The sequence below is a fragment of the Canis lupus genome, chromosome 27 (assembly GCF_003254725.2).
Source record: "Canis lupus dingo isolate Sandy chromosome 27, ASM325472v2, whole genome shotgun sequence".
NCBI classification, from domain to species: domain Eukaryota; kingdom Metazoa; phylum Chordata; class Mammalia; order Carnivora; family Canidae; genus Canis; species Canis lupus.
The window spans coordinates 7,737,244-7,757,845 of NC_064269.1; the positions used below are offsets into that span (position 1 = coordinate 7,737,244).

General features: G+C 36.3%; 1 protein-coding gene across 3 annotated transcripts in view; it reads left to right on the plus strand.

Annotated features, from left to right (window-relative positions):
• SLC38A4 (solute carrier family 38 member 4) overlaps nt 1-20,602 on the plus strand; it is an 84,134-nt gene that overhangs the window by 36,068 nt on the left and 27,464 nt on the right. For 2 of the 3 annotated variants that reach the window (XM_025477377.3, XM_025477378.3), the window contains one exon: nt 18,874-19,081. In XM_025477377.3, coding sequence (XP_025333162.1) covers nt 18,960-19,081 — 122 coding nt within the window. In that variant the 5' untranslated portion in view covers nt 18,874-18,959. Of the gene's footprint in view, nt 1-8,024; nt 8,121-18,873; nt 19,082-20,602 lie in introns of those variants that run through there. The other variant, XM_025477376.3, reaches the window with a different exon arrangement.

Sequence of the window (20,602 nt, forward strand, 5' to 3'; positions counted from 1 at the left end):
CACTCTCTCCAAGAATGTAATGCAGGCAAGAATTGCTCCGGGCCACTCTGGTGGTTTTGGGTTTTTTTTTTTTCCTGTTTGCAGTAAATCTTTATTATCACAATTTCTAACACATTTTCCTGAGATATCTCAAGTTTTGATACTGCTTGACTGCTGTTTTTTATGAGCTCATTTGCAACAGAACGACTTTAAAAGATATGGTACCCCAAACCCTGTAATCCCCTCCGAACTCCCCACCCCTCTTCTCCCCCCTTCCCATCACCTGCCTCAAAATCCAGGAATTTGGGCAGCCTGGGAGCTGCCTCTTGCCTCCTTTGTCTTTGCTCCTGCTGTTCCCCTGCTGGTGGTCTCCTCCTCATCCCTCTGCTCCTGGCCAGCTCCTGTTTATTCTTTTAGTTTGAGCTCAGCTGTCACCTCCAGGAAGTCTTGTTCATCCCTTTCAAACAGAGTCGGGAGCCACACTTTTCCTACCCCTCACTTCCTACAGGCATCTCACCCACTACCTTATGGTGTCATAAACAATGGATTCCCTTGGGAGACCAGGGCTTTTGAGAGTGGGTCTTCTTTTCTTACTGTCTCTATTGCCTTAGCTCCTACCACAAAGTACATAGATGTTCAATAATATTTATCGAGTGAATAAATGAAGATGACTTCTTATGCTGTAATAGAAATTGAGTATCTCATAGCATTACGAAAAAAATATTGATGTCTGTTTTTTTCAACAACATTTTGAGATCTATTAGTGTATGTACCTCCTGCTGGTGGGGGAGAAAAATAATCCTTCCTTTCAGAACAAACTGGACATGTATAATTTTGTCTGGACTCTAAATAACTCATAAGTGCCCTTTCAGAATCAAAGATTTTTTTAAGAGAGTTGATTGTTGCTGGTCAAGCACCCAAAATATTCTCACTAAAAATAGACATTTAGCTAGTGGCTAATATCCAGGATTGATTAACATTTGTTGCAGAACCGAGGAGAGAACTATTTGGTTTTGTTGCTTTTGTTTTTAATAAACGTTTACGGTTTCTCTCAGAGGGAAAGTAATCCATAATTTTTAAAGGTTAGTTGCAAATATTGATGGGAGGGGAAAAAAAGATTACCTACATTTTAATAATCAGGAAATAACCACTTATTCATTATTTTGGTAGATGTACTTTCAGGCACTTTTTTCTTTGGATACATATGTTTATGTTATATATTCATAATTTTAAAAACATAGGAATCGTATTACTATTAGATTTTATATCTTGCTTTTAAAACTTATAATTTTCCTGTGCCCTTATTATGCCTTGAATATTCTCTGAACACATGATTGGTAATTATTGCTTTACATTTTTGCAAAGGAACTTAATGCTTCCTTCTGAGCAGAAGGAACTAGTGCAGGATCCATCAAATGAAATAATTATTATAATGTTTCTTGTTGTAACCTCATATATAAGTTCCAATGAGAGGTTTCGGATGCACATATCGAATTAGCGTCCTTAACAGAGATTTTCATTAATTCAACATTTACACAGTACCTATTAAAACCCAGGCATAGGCTAAAATTAATCAAGGTAAACAAGCAAAAGAGATTGTTTACAACTAATCTACATTGCCTGTCTGGACATACTTGAATATATCCCCAAACCTCCTAAACCATCTGACCAAATGTCTCCAATCTGCTGCTAAGTAAGGTCAAGACATTTACTTTAACTGAGTCAATTTTGCTATATTTATTATTAAAGATTTATTATTTATTTATTTATTTATGAGAGACACACAGAGAGACAGAGAAATAGGCAGGGGGAGAAGCAGGCACCTTGTGGGGAGCCTGATACTGGACTTGATCCCAGGACCCTGAGATCACGACCTGAGCCAAAGGCAGACTCCCAGCCACTGAGTCACCCAGGTGCCCAATTTTCCTATATTAAAAGAAAGATTGATGCTACCAACTTTACACTCAGCCCTCCAGGATTTATAAATTCTCACTCAAGTGACCCATAAAGTACAAAAAGCTCAAGTTGTCTTGTTGCACTGGGCACTGCTAACCCCTGTATTCATCAAAGGATGAATACATCAGCGTACAAGTGCCTTATGAAGAGCTCTGAGGTCCACTGCCCTGTGGTGGAGTTGCTCACAGTTGCTTACAGGAGAGATGAGCATTCCTGGCAGAAACCTGTCCCTCTCTTTTTCTGCTCAGACCTGACTCGGGAAATCCTCTGCATTCCCTAAGAGCAGTCCATTAAGAGTTGTCCCTGAGTCACAGCTCGAGATACTTTGGGGAGTCCAAATTCAAGCAAGAGGGCACCTGGTTTACAATCTCCAATCACTGATGATATTACAAAATCAAAATATGTAGAATTTGTTCTGGTAGAGAATTTGCTTTTATAGGAAAGGGATTGATGGAATATGAAAGAGAGCAATGGAAGTTAATGTGTCGTGCGCCACCCAAAGAATATAATTTTTAAGCCATCCATTGCTATTCATTAGACAGGCAATCAACTCACGCTACCATTGTGTTAATACTGCATTCTGTACAAAGAACTGGAATTAGCAAGGTGATTTCGCTGGAAGTGTTGTTATTATACATCTCCTTCCCAGGGCTGTTTCCTCAAGTAGGCATCATAAAGGGTTGGGATCTTTCTTTAAAGTAAACTTTTAAAAGCTCTAATTTAACATTTAGAATTTTGATATATTATTTAAGTTGTAATCAGGCATAAATAAGCCTCACAGACCTTGTCATTCTTCTTTACCCAGATAGATCTGCATAGGCAGAAACTTGGCATGAACTTTTGATATGTTTTTCTCTGCATCATATCAATGTGGAATCAAGACATAAAATTGAGTTGCTTCAAAGGCAAATGGCAGAGAAAAAATATCAAGACATGAGCTGTCTCCTAACTAAAATTGTGTTTTTTTTGTTTTTTTGTTTTTTTTTTTTTTGTCAGCTGAGGCTCAAAGGAATTTTCTATTTAGGTCTGTAGCAAAGCCAGTAAATTTGTCAACCTGAACCAAACTTGTTTGCTAATTTTGCAACATAGTATTTGACTATTCAAACATTTCCAAAATGCTCCATTGTATAACTGTAAAGGTGCTTTTGGCTGGGTTGACGAGAGGGGCATGCCATCAACTAAGCAATTTCCTCACAATGCATGGGTCATTGCATTTTTCTTGGCCAGGAGGTTTTTAGAGCAGAAAAGCAAGGCCTCCCCCAGGGACACGGGCTGGGAAGCCCTTTGGGGCCTCATATTTGGGAATGTCCTGAATTTAGACTTTTTAAAAGTATCCTCACACTAGGCTAGTGAAAGTCATTTGTATTATATGTGCATTTAGGTGTTAATTTTAAGTAGACATGTTGACAATGTACTACAATTTAGTAGCCCTGTTTTGGATTTAAGTACATTTTCTAATATATTTGGAGCCTCAAAAAAAAAAAAAATCGAAGTGGCCTAAGATTCCACAGATATCTGAGAGGCTGTGCTGAAGGAGAATTAGAAAAGCATTAATCTTTACTTTGGTGTCTACAATTAACTTGGCATGTGCCTCTTTGGGGTAATATTCAATTTTACCTTTTTTATTCCATATTTTTTATTCTGTAAGCTGAGGTTAGTAATTATATGACTGTGAAAAGAAGTACCTATAGCAACCCCTAAGTTTTCATCACTCTGCAAATGATACAGAGACTACAATGGCACAAGTATGTAAGTACTCAACTCACCTTCAGAATAACATGAAATTCAGTTATTTGAATAATTTGGGAAGAGTTCTGTACCATTTCCATATGGAATTTTCTTTTTCTGCATGTATCCATTTTAAAAGAGATAAAGTGAAGAATTTGGAATGCCAAAGCATGATATCAAAAAAAGATCAATTTCTTTTCAACACTGTAAGCCTGAAAATCAAAATCCAAAGCATAAATCCTATGTCAAAAAGAAGTAATCAAGATCTTGTTTCTAACTGCAGTGGTGCTAAGTATCTTCCATTTTGGGGAATGACTTGGTAGATCAAGTCTACCAAGTCTGATTTACCTACAATACAATAAGAAAATAGTTGGATCAACGTAAGTATCCATATTTGGAAGCACTAGCATTGACTGTAGAATGACAGACATATCATCTTGGAACTTAATCTACTTCCTTAGATTTTGCATTTATGAAGCTAAAGGCTGAAAATGATTAAAAAAAAAAAAAAGTAACTCTTCTTGAGGTGCCTGGGTGGCTCAGTCAGTTAAGCGTCCTACTTTTGTTTTCAGCTGTTGTCGTGATCTCAGGGTTGTGAGACTGAGCCCTCTGTTGGGCTCCATGCCGGGCAGGGAGTCTGCTTGAGATTCTCTCTCTCTCCCTCCATCTGCCCCTGCCATAAACAATGTGTGCGTGCTCTCTGTCTCTGTCTCTCTCAAATAAATAAATAAATCTTTTTTTTTTAAAGTAACTTTCTTGGAAAATAAGTCATCACAAAAAGAATGTAATATAGAAAAGTTAAAGAAACAGAGAAGAAAAGAGATAGAGGACCTAAAGAGAAGTTGAAGTAGGAGCAAAGAAAAGGAAGTGAATGCAGATACAGACACAATATGAAAGTACTAAACATTAGGTAATTTGGTTTCTTAGTCATTACTGTTCTTACCCATCTTCTTCCAATTTGGCTGTATCTAGATCCTATTTCTAAGTACTATTTTGTCCCATAACTAATGTTAGAAATTTTGGTGCAGTCCCGATGAGAACAAGAGGTTATCTTTCCCAGTGTCATTGCAAAATGCCATGATGGTCTGGCTAAGGCATTTTTTTTTTTAATTGTTGACTCATGTTGACTTGATCCAGATGGAACTTTGTCTTTGAGGACATCATTAAAGGTAGAAATTTTAAACAAGACGATCAATGATTTTAAAGATGAGCAAGAAAAATTTTAATTCAGTGCACAGGTGTGATCTGAATTTATTTTGAGCCAACAATTACGTACTTTCAAAAGATAACATTTTGGGATATACACTCTTATGAACTTCTCTGTACTATTCAAAAATTATAACCACAGATGGATGGAAGGGTGCTGAAATGGATGAGTTATCACCATACAGTCTCTTTTAGTATATAAAGGAAAATACTTTATTGCAAGTTTCTTATTTTTCATAGAATAGTCACATGGAATTCATGGACTGTATTGTGAGCCAGTGAAAGTGATAAATAGAAGTAATACTACAAGAAAGAATCAAACTACCACGAACTACTATTTAAATCCTTTTGATCTGCCTTTTCATTTGCCTGAGAATAGAGGACCTAAAGAGAAGTTGAAGTAGGAGCAAAGAAAAGGAAGTGAATGCAGATACAGACACAATATGAAATTATTAAACATTACGTAATTTGGTTTCTTAGTCATTACTTTAGGTCCTCTATCTATTTCATTTCATTTTCATTTCTACCTCTATTCATTTAATTTGTCTGAGAATAACAGCAAAAGTCACCAGAGCCAAGCTACCATTCAGTCTCCTCACCATCCTCCAAGTCCCTACCTCCATCTCCATCCCATCTTCCTACCTACATCTCTTCTTTCTCTGCTGATTTCATGATTGTTTTTTTCAGAAGCTTTCAAGAGATCCTTATCACTAAAATTCTGTGCTTCCTAGACTTTTTGGCTTTCACAGTCTGGACTATTCCATTTTATTCTACTTTTTCCCTGAAAGTGTCTGCTGCAGCCAGACTGGTTCTCACTGTTGCCAGAATATGCGTTAGCTCATCTACAGTTTTTCCCCCAGGATGCCCTTCCCATTTCTCTCTACCTGTTGGGATCTCATGTAGACTTTTAAGGCCTTCCTCAAGGTCTATGGACTTCCTCATGCTTTCTTGGATTGCCTCAGCCTCAGGAGACTCTTTATCTCCTGGAGTCCTGGGGAATACTGTGCAATTCTGCTGACATTAACTGTGCTATAGTCTGGGAAGTAAGACATATCTTACCCTTTGCCCCCGCCACCCCCTCCAAGGACCAAGCCTCATATACTTGCTCCTAGTGGCACTTATATGAATTTCTTATATGAAGGATCAGTTAAAGTGTTTGTCATTTTCTTGCTCAGATTTGCTTCATTATTCACTACCTGCATATTTTTCATTTTATTCATTTTTTTAAGTTGGTACATATTCTGGTTCATTACTTCTTTCTATAGTGGTACTGGAACCAAATCAGAACTAAATAAATATGTTGCATTTGCCATGCTTTAAAAATCAAAAGAGCACAGACCCATTACCAAATGAAGAAATATGCAGAACATTAAACTATAGTGTTTTCTGTGTTTTCCTTATGAATGGAAAGTTACAAGAGTTTTGTCAAGACCAGACCATACATTTTTTATCAATCAACATATCTAAACGTATCAAAAATTAAGGGAAGAAAATAGTCAACAAACAAGTTCCTAAGTTATATTAATTCAGCTGACATTTGTCAAATTAATTTTCATAGGTCTATATTTGATTTTTAAGTGTGTATTAGGAAAGTTTGTGATAAGAATTTTGCAATTAGAATAGGCTCAAGAGAAATATAAGACTTTGTAGAAGTCTTTTAAGTGTACATTTTATTTTAATCTAATATTGCTAGTTTATAATTTAGTATACTTGAAGATCTAAATTATGAAGAAATCTAAACAACATTTTAAGAGAGGTAAAAGTATTTAGACATTTATCTCTATCCTTTTTTATATGGAGATCATAGTATGAAATTCACATATTAGAACCCTTTTCTTCTCAGTTGACCAACTATGAAACAGAATTTTATTAGAATACCGCTATTTAATCTTCTAACAATTAGTGCAGGTTTTTGCTTGCTTCATCTGTTAACTTTGCAAAAAGGAAAAAAAATCTTAAATTGGAAACATCACAATAATGGAAGTTGAAAAGGAATATTCTTTAAATTTTTCTGAAATGAAGATTAACATATTTGTTACAATTTTTTTCCTAGGCCATAATACATTTCATCCAATAAAAGACAAATCTACAGAGTAATTTTGAAAAATAAAGAACAAACTAAGAGACAAATACAAGCAAATACACCATATAAAAGTTAATAAACCAAATGGGCACATTTGAAAAGGAAATAAGAAATGGATAACTGGACATTTTACTTAATATTTAATGCCTTGCATTAGCTTAAGAATTTCTTACTCAAAAGAACAATGTTTAGTTGTGTTTTTATGGAAATTGGGAGTTGACTCACCTGTTGTAATCTAGAATTTCTTCTGATTGGTCATCAGCTTGTTCACTCGTGTCATAAATATTTAAAAGGCAAAGAATGTTTAATTCTGGATTGATTTTTAATCTTTTTCTCACCTAACTTTGATAAATATAACTGATATATTTTCACAATAGCATAAATTATATGCCAATACATTTTAACTCTTTCTCTGATGTTTGAAAAGCCAAGTAGATTTCTTTGAAAAGGACAAATTGTTCATTTAGAAATTCTTTAAAAACTCCAAATAGCGTTTTGCTTACTCAGCACAGTGCCTTTGGAATGGTAGCAGTGGCGGATAGAGCCGATGATTTTCAATCTTGCGGTTCCTTGAGGAGTTGGTGCCATTTGTAAGTGTCTGTCATTCCCATAAAATTTCCTCTGAATAAGCCAGCAATCCAAAGAAAAACAACTCTTCTCTTCTATAATTACTATTTTCTATGCATTCTGATTGTAATGTTTCATTAAACAATCTGACTCCATAACTATTGTTATTGTATTATTATAACTTTGCCTTCAGTTCATAAATCTAGAAATGTTAATTTTCCAAAAGCTTTATCAACCAACCTATAGCATCTTGATACAGAAGGATACCAATCAAGAGAAAACTTTCAGTAAGTATTTTGCTGTATAAAAGCCAAAATTCTAAAAACAAATAGAAATTGGTGTAACCGATGTTTAATCCAAATGTACAACAGTAAACTGAGTTAGCTTCTCTCTATTTTTTTTTTAAGAGCTGACGCAAGTTGGACAGAGGGAGGTGTTGGGGCAAGGTGGTGGTGGTGTGATTGGCTTGTCTCATTCACGCCCACTGGTCTTTAAATCATTGTCTAGGTCCCCAAAGGTTCATATAAGTCAACACTGTTACAGGGGTCTGCCATTCCAAACAATTCCAGAAAGATTGCACAGGACTGGATAAATAATTAAGGTAAAGCTCTTTTTACACGAATAGTTGTAGAGTTAAAATAATGCTTCCTTCCTTCTTTTTATGGTGTAGAATGTTTATTTATTATAATTTAAATATTTGAAAATACTACTTACATTTTTTCTCATTAAAAAAAATGAATTCAGTATAATGTCAGACATTGAAATTATTTACCTAGGTCTTGACTGCAGCTTTCTTTTGCAGATAATTTTAGGTTTGAGTATAAAATCAGGACAGGGGATAATAGAAAAGAGAGACATTTAGTAAAAAAAAAAAAAAAAAGGAAGGTAACAAGTATTTAGTTATTGACATCTCCTGGTTAATCACTGAGTAAAGGGTGGACACAATTTGTCTTAGAGAAAAATATAAGGTTTTAGAAGTACATTCTCAATGCTGTAACATTAAAGATTGTCTTTATCGTGAAAACAAAAATACTCACAAAAACTAATGAAAGGAGGAACATCCCATTACTGCAGCAGATATGAATAAGCTAAGTGTATGGGCTGCACCATTGTCAAATGAAAAAGAAAAGACTTGTGTCCCCTTGTCTTCTTATGTGTCCATTTTAATGAAGGAGTATTTTTAGAGCAGATTTGCTGGAAGAAACTGGGAAGTTGAATAGAATATAAACATAGTGTTAGATTTGGAAGGACTAGAATCAATTAGAGCTGTACTCCTCAAATTTATCAGTCAGATGGGGGGTGGAAATTCTCAGTGGATTTTAGTATCGCCATCTCTTGGGTACCTTACAGAGCATATCGTGATGATTTTAACTAAACACCTAGCTGACAGCAAAGAGTGTTTCCTAACTCAGTAAGAAAAATATTTAAACTGATGATATATATCACATTCATGGATAGTTGGCTGAAAGTCTGATTTTTGACATACTAAAGATATTTAGGGGTGTTTTCTAGAAAAGAGTACTATTTGTTCTGTAGTCCAAGATCCTCCAACTGTTCAGATTTATATGTAGATGATGTTTAAAGGTTTTTTTGAAAGTCTTTATTTTTTAATCCTTAAATCAGTAAGGTTTTGAGGACCAAACTCTCGAGTTTTCTATAATTACGTTATACAGGATGCTTTGTGGATTACTAAAGTTCTTGTTTTTAATACATGAGTTACTTTAGAGAAAGTAAAATAATTTATTTAAAAAAAAATAATATTACCTCTGAAGGTGGTCCCGTATCTATTATACAGGATGTAGACATTTTAGAAATTGACTGTATCCACAATTTAGGTTCTTAAATATCATGTTTTAATACATGAAGCATGAAGAGTTCACTATGATAATATCCTATGTGGTACATATCTTTCTACATTTCTGGAAACTACTGCTGGGGAAAATAGGAACTGAAATTTATGTGTGAATTTAAGATGTTTAAGATGACTAGAGAATCTAGGTTGCCTTCTAAGAACAGAGCTAGAAATGTTATTTTGCTTATATTTTATATTTACATTTATTTTTTGTTTATATTTATATTTTGTATGTAAAATATAAACAAAATAACATTTTAACATATTCAGATTTAACCTTTATACCTCATCATATGGCTGCTGTAACTCATATGAGCAAGCATTTAATATTCTTAGCAAAAGGAAAAGACCTCAATATAGGGTTATTTCTTTTAACTTTTCTGTTCTCCCTAGATATTATTTCTAATATATTAGAAATATATTATTTCTAAGCTATATCTGAATAAAGGAAATTCTAGAATATTAACACCAGCAATAAGACGTGGTCAGGTAAATACAGTTTTGCTGTCATTGGCAGTATCTTTTCTAAGATGTACCTCAGGCTGAATGATACTGAACGTTTTTACAGAAGCTAATTTCTGTGAAAAATCATGCCACAGACTAACAAACCATCTGACTCTCTGTGTGCAACTAGAATGGCACCATTGGGGAAATTGTTTAAAAGAATTTAATATAAAGTTGATATAAGATTGACTTCGTCTTTAAAGCTGTGTTTGTTTACCTAAGGCACATTTGGGATGTGGATTTAAGTCAGTTCCTAGGATGCAAAGATCATTTGGCTTTTAGAAGTTGTATGACCAGCTACTTCCCACTTACTCAACCAAAAGGTAAATGACATGGGAGGAGATCTACTATCTGAGCCCAGATTTCAGAGTAGATTCATCAGAAATAGGTTGGCATGAAAGAAAGACAGACTAGGATAGTGGGAAGTGCTCTGCCAATGTCCGCTTCCTTTTCACATTCACTTATCAGTAAAATAAATGTTTGCAGTCACTAGGGAAGGTCATAACTTTTGCCTCTTGACTCAAGGACGGTTTTGCTTTCCAGATTTGAGGTTTTTCTTTGGAGTTGAACCACCTAAGTAAGTTCTGAGATTTCTGAGATTTCTGAGAATCTCCTATCCTACATTTCTTGGGTACGTCTTCAAAGAATAAGACATCATGTTTAAGAACTAGAATTTGGATATAAATTAGGACATTTAGATAGCTCTTAACGAATATGAAGAAACAAAGCCTTCTAACAATGATAGTATTCTAAATACCTTTGTTTCAAGTTCTGATTTATCTTCATGCATAAGTGAATCAAAGCAACAGTGCAGATGACCAGTGCATTGAAGGTCTCTTCATATCACAAAGAAACTTCGCTTCATCGAAGAGCAAAGCTAGACTATACAAAGTTCTGTCAAACCAAATTTGCTTTTTCTTTTAGAATAATTTTGGACAATCCTTGTGGAACAAAGCTGTTCTTCCTCCTGGTGGCCAGAGGGAAATATTTCCATTTCACTTAGAAATACTAACCTATAATGGTAATACAAGAATGCATACTTGTATCTATGAAGGGGAGCATATAGAGTGGCCATGGTCGTAGTCGACTATCACACCAGGCACTGTGCCACGTGCTGGGAATCATGTAACGTTTACAAACCTAGCACTCTTCCCACCTTCGTGAAGCTCTCTACCTAGTGGAAGAGATGGTCATTTATCAAATAATTACACAACTTAAAACCTAAGTACAACGTGTGATAAACATATGAAGGAGAGGAGAACATGGTACGAGAGCATATAACGGATGATCGAGTTTATATGATGGTGGTAGCTGGCCCCCTGGCATTTAAAGATTTTCGGGTTCCTTTTACCTTGGGAGACACCTAGGTTTAAGAATATGGAGAAGATTTTAAAAATATAATAAAATTCTTTTTTAAAAAAAGAATGTGGAGAAGAACATTCCAGGCAGAGAGAACAGTATGTTAATGGGTCCCAAAGTGGCAAGGAAAATTTTAAAAAGCCTAGTTTATCCAGTGAGAAAGGGGAGGTGTGGTTCAATATGGACCTAAAAAGGTGTGTGTGGGTTAGAGTATGTGGACCCTGAAAGCATATTAGGAAATTTGACTTTATTCTAAAAAGTGATGAAAAAAATCATTTTAGGGCCTTCAGCAGATAGTCATTTGGAGTTATTGGTCATGGAGACAGAAGTGAATGAGTTGTTTTTTTTTAAAGATTTTATTTACCTATTCATGAGAGACACAAGAGAGAGGCAGAGATGTAGGCAGAGGGAGAAGCAGGCTCCTCACAAGAAGCCCGATGTGGGACTCGATTCTGGGACTGGGAACACGCCCTGAGCCGAAGGCAGACGCTCAACCGCTAAGCCACCCAGGTGGCCCATTTTTAAATGTTGAAAGGATTGATTGGACTTGGTGATAGACTGGACATAGGTAGGGAGATTCAGGATGGAGAGTGAGAAGTGTCGATACCTATAGCCAGATTCCTCCCACCAGCAATTCGGTTAATGAAGGTGATGGATAGCCATAGAAGAATCTCCGCCTATGAACATTTAATTCTATTATAATGTTACATTTAATATATCATATATATTACATGTAATATATTATTATATTTTTCAATCGAAGTGTATGCCAACATCATTCTTTTCTAGCCTACCCATGCAAAGATTCATCAATTTTTCATTAAGTAGTTGTTTAGAGAAAAAAATGTAAATTATGTTATAATAGAATAGTTCATTCAAAATCTGTTTTTCTCTACCAAACAGTTCATTGGGTGCAGGGATTCTATCTTTTTGTCTTTTTAAAAATATTTTATTTATTTATTTATTTATTTATTTATTTATTTATTTATTTATTTATTCAGAGAGAGAGAGTGCGAGTGCGGGGAGGGGCAGAGGGACAGAGAGAGAGAATCTCAAGGAAACTTCATGCTGAGCGCCAAGGCTGATGTGGGCCTTGATCTGATAATCCTGAGATCATGACCTGAACCAAAACCAAGAGTCAGTTGCTGAACTGACTGAGCCACCCAGGTGCCCCGTGGGATTGTCTTAGTCATGCTCCATATTTTATAATTTTTGCCTCCTATTTCATTTTCAGTATTTGTTGAATGAATAAATACCAGTATAAAATATTCCCACGCTTAAGTATAATCGTGCTAATAAATTTTAATAGTTATGATACAGTCTGAATGTCTCAAGGTATGTATGTACTTTGTGCTGTAGGCAAATGGTACAGAATATCTAGTTTCTCATAATATTCTAATTCCTCTTAAATTTTGCTTATGGCTATTGTTTCCTTAAAATAGGTCAATAATGGAATCTTCAGAGCTAAAGATATAAGCTATGAAATGTGTTCCAACTTTTACGCGAAGATGCCCCTTGGCCAGGGCCAACATTAGGATTTGGGGCTGAAATCTTAAACACTGTTTTATACTTCATGGGCTATATCATGTCATCTTCCAAAGAGAATGTAATGTTTTATATCTGGCATAAACAGCATAAGATTAGGTCCCAATTTCCTTATTTGAGAAGTGTACCCACCTTGCTTACATTTTTTGTGAGTTTTGAGAATTGTAAAGTCCTCTTTTATAAAAGTTGTATATATGCATATAAAATACTATATGGCTTGCATGCAGATAAAGACAGCAATTAAATTCTAATTATTAAAAGAAAGAAGGGGGGGTGTCTGGGTGGCTCAGTCTGTTAAGTGTCTGCCTTTGCCTCAGGCCATTATCCCAGAGTCCTGGGATCAAGCCCCTAGTTGGGTTCTGCACTCAGCAGGGAGTCTGCTTCTCCTTCTCCCTCTCCCTCTGCCCCTCCCTAACCTCTCTATGCTCTTTTGCTCTCTCTCAAGTAAATAAATAAAATCTTTAAAAATAAATAAATAAAAATTTTAAAAAGAAGAGGAATTTAAATTTACTACTACATACCAAACTATGAAATGCATAATATCATTTAAATCCCTGGGAGCCTGGGGTGGCTCAGTCAGTTAAGCATCTGACTGTGGCTCAGGTCATGATCTCAGGGTCCAGGGCTCGAACCCCACATTGGGCTTTATGCTCCGTGGAGAATCTGCTTGTCCTTCTCTTTCTTCCTCTGCCCCTACTTCCCCACCCCACTTGTGTGTTCTCTGTCTCTCTCTCTTGCAAATAAATGAAATGGTTTTTAAAAATATATCATTTAAATCCTTGAATGCTGCCTTGTAGTAAATGGTATTACCCTCATTTTACATATGGTAAGACAAAAAAGTCAGATTTATACCCAGTTATATTTATCACCAGAGCCAGAGTTTCTGTTCCCTGTAGGCTTTAGTTCTCTGTGGTGGAGACAGCAGAACAGAGGTGGCATAGCAGAGAGGCCAATTTACCTCTCTGTGCCTCCATGACTTCATCTGTAAAATGGGAATAGAACCAAAATAGTACCTATCTCAGAGGACTGCTGTGAGGATTAAATGAGTTAATAGATGTGAAGCTCTGTAACAGTATCTGGCAGGTAGGTACGTAGTGAGCACCACCATATTGGCTATATTTTTCAATACCAGGTTAGCCTGCCTTAATATGAATGAGATCAGTGAGGCTCCTTTGAATAAGTATGAAGTGAAATGGTATTTAACTGAAGCCCCCAGGCCTACTGCCATGTATATTCCTGTAACCCTCTAGAGGGGTTAATAAACTAAAGCATGGAATGCAGAGCATTCCAGGCACCATGGCTCAGGTGTGCAAATGGCCTGAGGCAGTAGAACCTGGAGAGTTCCTGAAATTACAAGAGAGCTAATATAGCTAGAACATTGAGGTAGAGTGGAGAGGAGACCAGAAAAGAGGGTGAGCCATGCAGAACTGCATGGACATGTTGAGAACTTAGACTTTCTCCTAAAAACAAGGGAAAGACATGAAAGGGTCTAAGCAAATAAATATGATCTAAATTTTGTTTTCAAAGGATCATTCTGAAAAATAAAATAAAATTTAAAAGGATCATTCTGGCTGTTGTGTGAAGAGTGAATTGTGGGGGACAGGAGGCAACAGTTGACAGGGCAAGAAAAATGATGGTAGCTTGGACAAGAGTGCTGGTGGCAGAAATGGAAGATAGTAGATTAACGAGAATATACTTTGATTACTCATAAAATTCAACCTGACTTTGTAAAGGACTGGATATGGGGGTAAGAAAAGAAAATTTATAATAGAAGATTCATGCTTCTCAGATGGTAACAATATTGTTTGGATAGGAAACATTGGAAGAAGAAGAAACTGTTACAAATTGGATTTTGGACATGTTAAATTTAAGATATGCAAGCATATACATCAGTTAGGACACTGGACATATGCAGCTGAGGCTCAGAGAAGCCTGGGCCAAAGATGGAACTTGTGATATAAAGCCTTGGGAGTAGATGGGAAGAATGGGGGATTGGGACCTAGTGTTGAGGAATTCAAGCAATGAAGCATTAAACAAAATAGTACTTTTTAAAAAATATTTTATTTATTTGGACATTGCAGTCTGTTTGGGCTGCCATCTTTGCTCAGAGGATAAGGCTGTGACTTAGTCTGTAAAGAAAGCCCAACTTTACAAAAGGCATTAGGGCCTCCACAGCAGACAAAGAGGGGATTACAAGCAGGAACAGAAGCTCCACCCAAGAGGAAAATCCGTGACAGCATTTTGCTCCTATAGAAACCTCTCTGAAAGTGCCAGCTGCCATCTGGGAGTTGGGTTCTCCAGGATGCTCCACACATAGACATCTTCAGAGAAGCCACTTACAGAACCTACAAGGGAGCAACCCATTAATGAAGTGGGCCTGCAAGATTTAAGAGAATCCCCAAGTACTACCTAAGTTAACCAACATACTCTTCATTCATAAAGATGAACAGAAAACCTAGAATCCCTAAGAACTTAAGGAAAACCAGGAAGCATGAGAAGCACCAAGATGAACAAACAGAATTAACTCCAGAAAAAAAAAAAAAAAACTAATTTACAGAACAAAAGGAGCTTTTGAAAACTTCTAGTCAATGTCCTTGGGAAGAGTTGAGAAAATATTGCATCTGTAAAATAGAAAGGTTAAGATGAAAAAAGAGGAAGATTAAAACCAAGTTATTACAAATTAAAAACATGATGGTGAAAAGCAATTAGTAGACACATTGAAAAATAAAATAGATCTAGCTTAAAAGTAAACCATGCTATACATGGACTATGACTCAGCCATAAAAAAAATGAAATTGGGATGCCCAGGTGGCTCAGTGATTGGGCAGCTGCCTTCAGCTCAGGGCATGATCCTGGAGTCTTGGGATTGAGTCCCACATCAGGTTCCCCACAGGGAGCCTGCTTCTCCCTCTGCCTGTGTCTCTGCCTCTCTCTCTCTCTCTGTCATAAATAAATAAATAAATAAATAAATAAATAAATAAATAAATAAATAAAATTGTGCCATTTGCAACGACATGGATGAAGCTAGATAATATATTCTGCTAAATGAAATACATGAAATACATCAGTTAGAGAAAGACATATATCATGTCATTTTACTCGTGTGGAATTTAAGAAACAAAACAAATGAGCAAAGGGGGAGAAAAGAGAAAGAAGCAAAACAAGAAACAGACTCTTAATGATAGAGAACAAACTGGTGGTTTCCAAAGGGAAGGTGGAAGGGGTCTGGGGGAAACAGGTGATGGCGATGAAGGAGGGCTTGTCATGATGAGCACCAGCTGATGTACGCAAGCGCTGAATCACTATACTGTACACCTGAAGCTAGTATTTTACTATATGTTAACACCCTGGCACTTAAATAAAAATAAAAAAAACAAAGTAAACTATGTTTTTCTACTCTACTCAATACTTTTTCAAAGTTTGAGGGCAAAGTAAATTTTTTTTTTCCAACATGAAATAACTCAGAAATTCTGTTTACAAACATGGACACATTGTATGAAAGGAGTCATTCAAGGTGGATTCCAGCACAATGCAAAATGAATTGAAGGAAAGTAGATGCAATGATGTTCAGAAGACATTGGCAGCTGAGTGAGACCCAGAGCGTGGAGGAGAAAACCATTTAGAAAGTAAAAATATGGAAAATTCCCTTGCAAAGTTTTCCTAACAGAGGACTTCTCTATCATTTATTATGTAGTCAAATATACCACGTGACTTTTGGAGCATATCATTTACACAATCGTAACATTGTAAATGTTGATAGTTGTCTTTAAGCGTTCAAAAACAATTGATAGAAAATTATGAGAGATGTCATTGTTTTACAGAATAGTATGAAAGTATCATGCATGTTAACATTGTAGAAGTATTTCATTAACTAAAACGATTAGGAGCTGTGAGAAGGACAGTTGGGACTTATGCTAATTTCCTCATACAGATCTAGAATTGATAAACCATGTCAGAGAAGTTTTAGTGAATAGTTTAAATTTAGAAAAACTAACTTTAGGGATGCCTAGGTGGCTCTGTGGTTGAGTGTCTGCCTTTGACTTAGGGCCTGATCTTAGGATCCAGGATCGAGTCCCACATCGGGCTCCTTGCATGGAGCCTGCTTCTCCCTCTGCCTGTGTCTCTGCCTCTCTCTGTGTGTCTCTCATGAATAAATAAATAAATCTTTAAAAAACAAAAACAAAAATAAAAGGAAAGAAAGAAAGAAAAACTAACTTTAAATAAAGAACTACAAATAGAAACAGTAATTGATAGTTCCTGCTCTTAGGTGAAACTGGTCTGTGTGATGGTAAGAGAAATGTTACTCATTTAATACAAGTTTTTATTTTTTTCTTTAACCATATGCTTATTTTCTATCCTCTCTGTTGGCTTTTATAATTTTTCTCTTTATCTTTGATGTTATATATATAGTACCTCGTACCAATGAATTTATTCCTCGTATTAATGGAGTACTATGTGCTTTTTTTTTTTTTTTTTTTAATCCTGAGAGCTACTATCTTTTTTTGGTTCTGGACAATTCTCTGCCATTATTTCTTTCTATTTTGCTTCTCCCTGGCCTCGTACTTTCTTCATATTAGGAGGCCTAGTAGAGTATGCTAAGCTTCTTATTCTTGCTCTCCCCATTCCCACATCTCTTAACTTCATATTTGTCTTTCTTTACCTATTTGTGATATAATTTGAGTGATTTCCATAGATCTTTCAGTTTCATGACTCTCCCTTCAGCTGAGTACTCTTTATTTCAATGACTACTTTTTTTTAGTATTTAGAATTCCTTTTTTGACTCTTTTTCAAACCAGCCCGATCTTCTTTTACACTCTTCTTATTTTATGGATGTTATTTCTTATATCAAATTTCCTATTAGTTTTTATTATATAGTTTTAAAGTCACTATTAGTTTGCTTTGGTTCTTGTTACTCAGGTATGCATCTTATTTCTTACGCTTACTGACACTCACCCTGAGTTTCCATGTGTGTTTTGTGTCTTTTGTAATTCGGGGCTGTGACCTCATCAAGTGTGAGTTGCCTTCTGCAGATTTGCTGTCAGGGCACCGGATTGGGTAGGCATTCCCACGTGGTTGTTTTAGATTTGCCAGAGGATTTGTGGATTTCATTTCTAGAGCAATTTTCATGTCGGTTTCTGTGCTCAGGATTTTCTTACCAAATGGGTAGTGCATATTCCAGAACCACACCTTCCAAGAGTGATAGTATTACTCCCACTATAACACTTCAACAAGAATTGACCAATTCTGGTAGTAAAATTTGAGAAGAAATTGTATCAACCACCCATTATGGAGTCATAGCTTTTTTTTTTTTTTTTTTTTAATCACAATGTCAGTCCACCCCTTTCCATGTTACAGTTGAGGAAAATGAGTTAAAAAAAAAAAGAAAAGTTAACTTGTATTGGGATCCAATGAATTAAAAGCCTAACAGAACCTAAAAATTGAGCCTCTTTGTTGTTAAAATGAATTTTAATTTTATATGGATGGTGACAGATGCTGGTTCAAAGATAAACCTGGACTACCTTTTGTTATATTCTTAACTTTGGTTTCATGATCCAAGTGCCTGGAAAGCAGTTCCCCTAGCAAGAGCCTCCCCTGTGTTGCATGTTATCAGGTATTCTGGTGATGTGAAATCTTTCATACCCAATTAGCAAATTCAAGCAGTAATTGTTACTTCTAGTAGAGATACTGTTAGATTCTGCTTTGCCAGGTCTTTGTCAACAGTTTTACTTTCATCTTCCCTTCTTTTAAAATCAGGCAATTTGCTTACAAATAGGAAACCTTTTTGCAAATCACTTCTAGGTCTTTTTCTTTCTTTTTCTTCCCACAATGCCTAGCAAAGCACCTGCCATGTTCAGATACATAGGCACTTTATAAATATCTGCTGATTCAGCAATTTGTTAGTGACTTTCTTTCTCTTTGATTTTTCATTTTTGTATTGGGTAAAGGAAACATGCCAGACATAAATTTTTATAGGACATTTTCAGGAGCTTACTTTTTTTCCATGTTTCTATAGAGACCATATGCAAAGTATGTGATTCATATTCATTTATCTAATTTAAAGAAAATTATGATTTATTTCATATTCTGCTTCCAGAAAAGAGTGTTCTGAACATCACCCTGACGTCGAAGAACCTGAAGCTGAAGGAGCTTGTGTGTGGACAAGAGGCCCTGGCAGCTCAAATGGATCCTATGGAGCTGAGAAATGTCAACATCGAACCAGATGAGGAGGAGAGTGTCAGTGGAGAAAGTGCTCAAGATAGCTACACCGGGATGGGAAACTTAGAAAAGGCAGCAATGAGCAGGTATGGGATTAAAAATGACCAGGTTCCATGGAAAAATGTCAGGTTTATGGATGTGTAAAACAAGGGTTTTGTCAGGAAGAATTGGATTCATTACTTACTTGCGAGATAACAATGGCATCGATGCTCACACATCAACTCTCTGATCCTAAAGTTCATTATTATATCATTACTATATGTCAGTCTGATTTAGATTGTGTGTGACTAATTTAGAATTGAGGTTACAATGTTCTTGTCCCCATTAATACAGAACATTTTAAGTTATATTAGCTAATCATTTCTTTTACCTTTTGGACTATATTCCCTCCGACTCCTCTTCCTTTGACTGCCCTGTAAATGTTGCTGCATCTCCAGAATTCTGTAGGGATTCCTTGGTCACTAAAAGTGACCAGTGACCAAGCTCATTCACAACTATCAGGGTTTCACTCACTGAACGTGTGCCACATCTTCAGCCTGTTAGACTTCTCAACTTCGTTTCAGAGCACTAAATCCAACTGTCAACTGCACATCTTTACAGGGTGACTCATGTGTCTGAATTGCCTTATTTATAAAGTCAAACTTGTGGTGTCTAATATTGAACTCTGATATTTCTCTTCAAAATCTACTCCTCCTCCAGTACTTGCCACCATGGTGGAAGTCACCACTATCCTGTAGCAAGTCAGTGAAAAGACCCTGACTGTCAATCTTGAATCATCCCTTCCCCCAACTACACATCCAGTGTTCGATTATATCTAGTTGGTTCTACCTCTTTAATGTTAAAAATCCACCCTCTTCTCTGTACCCATTCTACTGCCATCTTTCTTTAGGAGCATATCATCTGTCACCTATCTATTAAAACAGCCCTTCCTGTCCTTGGTCTCCCTATCTTACATTTTGCTCTCCTCCAACTAGCTCTTCCCATCCCTGAAAAAGTAATCATTTACAATTGCAAAGTGACTCGGATTCTCCTTTGGTAAAAGGTGGTTCCCTATTAGCTGTAAGACAAAAATGGGGCTATACATTGCTTGGCATATAAGGCCTTTCATGATCTGTCCCTGACCTGGCTCTCCTGTCCATCTCTTGCTCTGCTCCCTTTTTGTAGGAAAGCCTTGTTGAGCCACTCCCAGCTCCCTGTACCTTCACTCATTCAGCTCCATCTGCCTAGAATGCCCTCTTCTTGTGTCACCCACTCACCTTCCCCTTTCTCTATTGATACCATTCATCCTCCAAAACACGGATCAAAATCAGAACTCCCATGAAGCCCTCCCTTGAGTAGAAATGACCATTTCCTTCTTTGTGTGTCCTCTCTCAATCTTTACTCCACTACCAACAGGGTAATGGCATCTGTGGCCCCAGCACGTATCACACTGCCTGGAACATAGTAGGTGCACATAGTCATTTGATAAAGTAAATTAATTTCTCATGAAATGGCATAGAACACAGATGATGGCATAAAACATAGAACACATAAGACACTGAGATGGAATTTTTTTACTAAAGCTAGACCTGAAGTAGAGAATATTACCCTCAGACAAGGACATCTCA